Raw genomic sequence first — 7,285 nt, 5'->3', positions numbered from 1 at the left:
AGAAAAGAGAGACAAGAAAAAGAGAAAGCACTAACTTATAGTAGAAAGAAGGTAAAGAGATGAGAGGAGAGAAGAGAAGAGAGACGGGAGAAGAAAGGAGACGAGAGGAGAGAGAGAGGAGAGGAGAGGAGAGGATTCTAGAGAAGACAGAGAAAAGAGGACAAAAAAGAGGAGAGAAGATGAGAGTAAAGGAGAGGAGAGGGAGAGAAGAGAAGAAGAAGAAGAAGAAGAAGAAGAAGAAGAAGAGAATAAAAGAGGAGAGGAGAGGGAGAGAAGAGAAGAAGAAGAAGAAGAGAAAAGGAGAGAGAGAAAAGAAGAGAGGAGATGAGAGATTCGAATTAAAGGAGAGGATAGGAAAGAAGAGAAGAGAGGAGAGGAGAGAAAACAGTAGAAAAAAGTGGAGAGATGAGAGGGAAAGAGAGGAGGAGAGAAGAGAAGAGAGGAGAGGAGAGGAGAGGAAGAGGGTAGAGTGAAAAAAATGGAGAGTCGAAAAGAGGAGAGGGGAGAGGAAAGGAGAGAGGAAGAGAAAAGGAGAAGGAGAGAGGAGAGGAGAGGGAGAGGAGAGGGAGAGAAGAGAGGAGAGGAGAAAGAGAGGGAGAAAGGGAGAGGAGAGGGAGAAGGGAGAGGACAGGGAGAAGAGAGGAGATGAGAGAAGGGGAGAGAAGAAGAAGAGAAGAGAGAGAAAATGGTCATTTAATATGGAAGGCAAGGAAGGGGAAGAGAAGATAAGAAGGGAGTGAAGAGGAGAAAAGTTAAGAGAAGTTATGAGGAGAGAAGAGAAGAAGAAGAAGAAAGAAGAAAAGAGAAGAGGAGAGGAGAGGAGAGGGAGGAGAGAAGAAAAAGAGAAGAGAAAGAGAAGAGAAGAGAAAGAAAACAGGAAAGGAAAGAGTGGATATGAGGAGGAGAGGAGAGGAGAGGAGATAAGATAAAAGAAAAGGGAGAAAAGAGGAGAGGGAGATAGAGGAGAGGGAGAGAGAAGAGGAAAGGAGAGAGAGGAAGAAGAGGAGAAAAGATAAGAGAAGAAATGAGAGAAAAAAAAAGAGGGAGAGAAAGAAGAGGAGAGGAAAAGAAAAGAAGAGAGCAGAGGAGAAGAGAAAAAAAGAGAGAGAGGGAGAGAGGAGAAAAGAGGAAAGAGGAGAGGAGAAAAGAGGAAAGAGGAGAGGAGAAAGGAGAGAGGGAGAGGAGAGAAGAGGGAGAGGAGAAAAGAAGGGAGAGGAGAGGAGAGAAGAGAGGAGAAAGGAGAGAGAAGAGGAGAGAGGGAGAGGAGAGAAGAGAGGAGAGAGAGAGGAGAGAGGAGAGAAAAGTGGAGAGGAGAGAAGAGGAGAGAGTAAAGGAGAGGAGAGGAGAGGAGAGGAAAAAAGGAGAGGAGAGGAGAGGAGGGAGGAGAAGAGTTATATAGAGAGGAGAGAGGGAGAGGACAGGAGAGGAGAGGAAGAAGAGGAGAGAAGAGGCAGAGAGATGAGAGAAGAGAAAGGAACGGAAAGGAGAGAGGGAGAAGAGAGAGCGACAGCTGAGAGCCACATGAGTGGGAGCGAGAGCTTTCTCCCTGTCGTCATCATTCTACCTGACAAGGTGAAATTTTTGGGCGCGCTTTTTGAGTTCCTTGTGTTGCCCTAATATTTTCTGTACCACTTCCATGTGCTGTAGTATTTTCACATCAAGCAATCTCTCCTCATTCATTATTTACTTCTGCATTTAGATTTTTCGCCGTGCATGATGTTTATTTTTTGTCCGCAGTTTAAGTGTTAATGGAGACTACTTTCTTAATCCATTATCGTTAATCCAGACTGTTTTTAATCCTCTTTTCGTTAATCTCGAGTATTTTTTAACTCTCTTTTCTTAATCAAGAGTATTTTTCTTTAATGTACTATCTTTAATTTCGGCTATTTTCTTAATTCAGTATCCTTAATCGATACTATTTTTCTTAGTCCACTAGCCTTCATTCTGACTATTTTTCTAATCCAGTATTTTTTAATTCAAAGTTTTTTCTCTAATCCACTATCCTTAATTCTAACTATTTTCCTAATCCATTATCCTTTAATCCACACTTTTCCGTTAATGTACTATTATTATTGTGAATTTCTGCACAATAATAATAATAATAATATTTTCTTAATCCACTATCCTTAATCCAGACTATTTTCTTCATTTAACATCCTTAATCCGGAACACTTTGTCTAATGGCCTGAATCCAGTTACTATTTCTGTACCTAGGCTACTACTCTCTATTTTCTCTTTGTGAGCTACATTTGTGCAGGCTTTTTAATATTTTTTTTTTCCTTCTGCTGATCTCCATGATACATAAAAAAAAAAATTAAAATAAAAAAAATAAAAATAAAATAAGTACAAAAAAAAAAAAAAAAGAGGGAGAGAGGGGACGCGCTGGAGGGCGGCTCGCTCAGTGAGGGAAGATGTCGAGGCAGAATTGTTTTCTGTTGAGCTTCAACGTCATGGTCGAATCAACATAATCTATTGCTGCTCGTAATTTATGAGCAGCGGTCGTCCAAACACAAAGTCGAAGTCGTTAACCTCTCAAGTTGGTGTTCATCTGCATCATGGAGCGTGCCGCTGCCAAACTGCAGAATGACTCGTGTCCGGCAGCGCCAGTCTCTTCCGCTTCCTGTCCTGCACCGCACGTTGTACCGGCCGATCTTGGTGATAGAGAGACGGGCAGGTAGAGCATGTGTCCAGCAGCACCATCAGCGGCTCCTCGACGCCTTGTGGCTTGTGCGGGCAAACGCGAACACTTTCCCTTCGCGCCCTGGCTGAGGGTCTCCGCCGCAGACGTTCCGGGTGACGCAGGAACAGGGTGCTGCTACCCGTCGGTATGGAAGTCCTGCCGCATCTCTGCGCCTCCTGCAGGCGGCTCATGGACAGCACTATCACGTCGTTGCGAGGAAGGTGATCTCCGCCTCGCTTTCGCCCCCGGAAACACCAACATGGGGGTATTGACCGCAAGGCCGTCCTTCAGCACCAACAGTACCTCGTCGAGCATGATCACGTCCAGCAACAGGATGCCATTCCAGGTAGAGAAGAGTATTTTTTCAAGGTCTTCCTCGCGGCCCGTGAGGAGGCCCGCTCTCTTAGCCAGTGACAGGAACATGATGCTGGCTGAGGCGCCGGTGTCAAAAAAGACAAGACATGGATGGCCGCGCACGGTCGCATCCGTCATGTGTCCTTCCTCAAGATGAACACGGCAGTACTCTGCTCACACTCCTCTTCTTTTTGACTCTTTCGGCCTCCACCTTCAGCTTCAGCACGTTGCTGCTGTCCCGCCCTCCCCTCTTCCTGGAGGTGATCAAGGACATGCCTGCCACCTCCAGCGGCCTCCTCTTCTTTGGCTCTTTCTCTTCCCCCTTCCACTTTTTCTGCCTGGGTTTCATGTTCCTCTTTGTCCTGCCTCTTCCTTTTTCTTTGGCCTGTGTGTCATGTTTGTCCTTGTCCTGCCTCTTCACTTTCTTGGCCTGGGTGTCATCTTCCTCCTTGTCCTGCCTCTTTTTCTTTTTCTTGGCCTGACTGTCATGTTTTCTCCCCACGCAACTTCTTCGTGACCCGGGTGTCATGGTCCTCTTTGCCCTGCCCCTTTCTCTTCTTGGCCTGGCTATCATGGTCTTCACAATACTCTTACCTTTTCCTCTTTCTTGGCCTGGCTCTCACGTTTCTCCGTGCTGCTCTTCTTGGCCTGTTCCTCGTAGTCTTCATTATCCTTCTTGTTCCATTTCTTGATGCAGTCCTTAATCCTGTTTACAGCACTCCATATTCCACCCTTTCCTTCGGTTTTTCCTGCTGCCCTTCTCCCTTGGTGTTTTTGTGTTGGCCTCGTGATGTTCCTTGTCCTTGCTTTTCTCTTCCTGCTTCTCGCATCCTTCGTGTCCTTCTTCCTCTTCTTGTCTCTTGGATTTCTTGTGGTCCTCCGTGCCCCTCTTCGTCTTTCTGTCCTTGCTTCTCGTGGTCGTCTGTGTCCTTCTTCGTGTTCTTGTACTGCTTCTCGTGGTCCTCCGTGTCTTTCTTCTTGGTCTTCTTGTTTCTGGTTTTCATCGCCCTCCATGTCCTGCTTCTTCCTCTTCGGTTGTAAGCTCCATAATCGGATACAAATATTCCATCCTCATCCGCGTCTTGGTTTTTAAGTTATTCCTCTGCTTTTTGGGTTCCATAACCACCTTCAGTGTTTGTTTTCTTATGACCGGTGCAGTCTTTGGAGGTTTTCCAAGCTCCTCCTCTTATTGTGGTGCTTGGAAAATCTGTTTCATTTTCTCCGGTGTTCTTCTCACCGAGGGTCTCGTGAGCGTCCATTGACTTCGTTGTTTCTTGTTCTTTCCTTTTGTTGAATCTCGTATTATTCAGCAATGCGCCAAAATCTTCTGTAGAAAATCCAGGCATTGGCCAGTCTTACTGAAAAACCTGATCTGACTGTTAGTATACCTCAGCGGTCGCTTCTGCAGCCACTCAGCAGCTTGGAGCTAAAGCACTTTGGCACTCCACCAGATGGGCCAATGAAAGACCCTTTGGTCTTCTAGAATGTGATAATTACTTTAGCCAATCAGAGACAAGAATGAAAGAAGTGTAAAGAATTAAGATTATTTTTCACCGGCAACAGAGATGCACCCTTTCCATTAATGATATTTAATTTTTGCCAAACCAACACTGCAATCATGAACACCTCACTTCAAAACAATAGATATAATACATTTATATGATTCAGTATATTTAATTGTCTAAATATTAATTTCTCTCAGTCAAGATGTTATTCTGATATCTCAGTCTCTATCGATACACGAGCACCTGTGCACTAATATCCCACTAACATTTTCACGCCACCACGGTCTGACAGCCATTTAGAGCCTTGGAAAACCTCGACACAGTTAACAATTCGTTAACAACGTAACTGACGTTTAGTTTTGGGGTCACAATAAAATGACTTACACTGTGACATTCTCGTGTCACTGTGTAAGTTCCAGTTCCACGTTTACACATCCAAGGGAAGAGAAAACGAGCCGTGACCCTTACGTGCATCAGTGAGGAAGCAAGAAGAGCAGGAGCTGGATCATTGTGACCTGAGGACACAGGATGGTCATTATTTTGAACAACACTGATTAACCTCAATGCTTTATTTTGTATATATGCATGTAGTGTTTTCTTCTGTTTAGTGTAACATGCTTTTATGCTGGTTAAATATTCTGAGTGGAAGAATCCCTATTTCATGAGATGTGTCGCATGTTCACCATCTGTTGCTCACTACAAAATTACAGGAATAAGAAAAAGACGAAGAAGGAAAAGAAAAAGAAAAAAGTATATAGAGAAACACAGCATCAACCCTTCATCCCACTCACAACCACACCATCACTTACCCCCACTGCTCTCTCTCTCTCTCTCTCTCTCTCTCTCTCTCTCTCTCTCTCTCTCTCTCTCTCTCTCGTTGATAGATATCCACAAAATTTTTATTTTTTCATTAAATAGTTAATTAATTAATTAATTTGTTTTTTTGTTTTTGTGTGTGTGTGTGTGTGTGTGTGTGTGTGTGTGTGTGTGTGTGTGTGTGTCGTTTTTGTGTGTCCTTGTGTGTCGCTTCTGTTTTTCCTTTGTTCTTGCTGTCCTTCTGCTCCCTCTTTTCTTTCATTTTCTCCTCACTCCTCGTCCTCACTCCTCGTTCTTACTCCTTCTCCTCCTCCTCCTCCTCCTCCTCCTCTTCCTCCTCCTCTTCCTCCTCTTCTTCCTCCTCCTTCTCCTCCTCATTCTCCTCCTACTCATTCTTCTTCTCCTCCTCCTTCTCCTCTCCTCCTCTATTTTCCCATTCATGTAATGAATAACATGCAACTGTCAAGCCCTGATAAAGCTAAAAGATCTTTGGGTGTCGTTGTGTCAAACGACCTAAAGCCGTGTCAATACTGCATAAAAACAGTAAAGACGGCACATAGAAGATTTAGTAGGATTCATTGGAAAGAGAACCTTTGGAATTTAAATCAGAAAAGTTTATACTTGCCTCATATAACTTACTGGTGCGCCCTCATATAGAATACTTTGTGTACAGTTTTGGTCACCATACTACAAAAAAAGACCTTCAAAAAACTAGAGAAGATACAGCGCAGAGTCACAAAGATGATTCCCAAGATTGCGTAATAATGCGTATGAGGGAACGACTGGAAGAACTAAAACTATTTAGTTTAACAAAGCGCAGGATAAGAGGAGACCTAATTAGAAGTGTTCCAGAATCTTTAAAGGATATAGTAACATTGATGCAAAAAAATATTTTCACACTATTGAGTCATTCTAACCTAACAAGAAATAATGGATTCAAGATTATACCAAAACGTTTTTAAATTCCACTAGGCCAAACATTTTTTCTTTAATTGTATAGTAAATATATGGAATAAATTTTCTGCAGAAATTGTAAACAGCAGTTCTATTGAATCATTAAAAAAAATAAAATAGACAAATATCTGAAAGCAAATCCCCAACAAAGCTCTCTTTTTCCGAGTAATTACTAAATTCACTAATAAACTTTTACTTTACAGATATATTTTATAATAAATTGTATTTACTTTCAGATAGACGTATAGAGTTCACCGTAGGGGTAGATAGTAAAACTTCCTTTCATTCTTTCCTATGAAAATTCCATGTCAGTTTTTCCATACTGCATGGTACTTTTTCCCAACTATTTCCATGCCAGCACAAGCTAGAGGGAGTGGTGGGTGGGATTGAGGGAGCCTTCTGCTATGCTCAAGTCCTGTCTCTCTTCCCTGTAGCTAGTTAAGAAGTAGTTACCAAACAAAGCCTTGCAAGGACTAAAAGGTCTTGTTGCTGTTTGGCTTTTCCTTTGTATTCCTCCTCCTCTCCTCCCTCCTCCTCCTCCATACACCTCTACAAACGGCAGACCTTAGAACCCACACACACACACACACACACACACACACACACACACACACACACACACACACACACACACACACACACACACACACACACACACACACACACACACACACACACACACACACACACACACACACACACACACACACACACACACACACACACACACACACACACACACACACACACACACACACACACACACACACACACTCACAGAGCTCACTGATGAAATAAATAAGTGAAGGGAAACCCACCAGTAGCTAAGAATTATGCATGCCAAAATATATATATGAGAGAGAGAAAAATAAATAAAACAAACAAGTAAGAAAAACTGTTAGGTAACACGATGTAGACGATACTGATTCACTATGTAACACGATTTTCCTCTTTGACAAGCAAGTTTTATTTTCCA

At 43.0% G+C, this 7,285-nt stretch overlaps 1 protein-coding gene across 1 annotated transcript; it reads right to left on the bottom strand.

Annotated features, from left to right (window-relative positions):
• Positions 1–3,613: 3,613 nt before the first annotated feature.
• Positions 3,614–4,048, bottom strand: LOC135092303 (arginine/serine-rich coiled-coil protein 2-like). Its single transcript, XM_063990757.1, has one exon. It carries the CDS (start codon positions 4,046–4,048, stop codon positions 3,614–3,616), a length of 435 nt encoding a protein of 144 aa, XP_063846827.1.
• Positions 4,049–7,285: the final 3,237 nt, after the last annotated feature.

The sequence above is a fragment of the Scylla paramamosain genome, chromosome 39 (assembly GCF_035594125.1).
Source record: "Scylla paramamosain isolate STU-SP2022 chromosome 39, ASM3559412v1, whole genome shotgun sequence".
Classification (NCBI taxonomy): Eukaryota; Metazoa; Arthropoda; class Malacostraca; order Decapoda; family Portunidae; genus Scylla; species Scylla paramamosain.
This window is presented reverse-complemented; position numbering and strand designations above follow the sequence as displayed.

Bases quoted from the DNA above. Each gene is read 5' to 3' on its own strand.
- LOC135092303 (XM_063990757.1), bottom strand. From the start codon at position 4,048: ATGGAGGGCGATGAAAACCAGAAACAAGAAGACCAAGAAGAAAGACAC.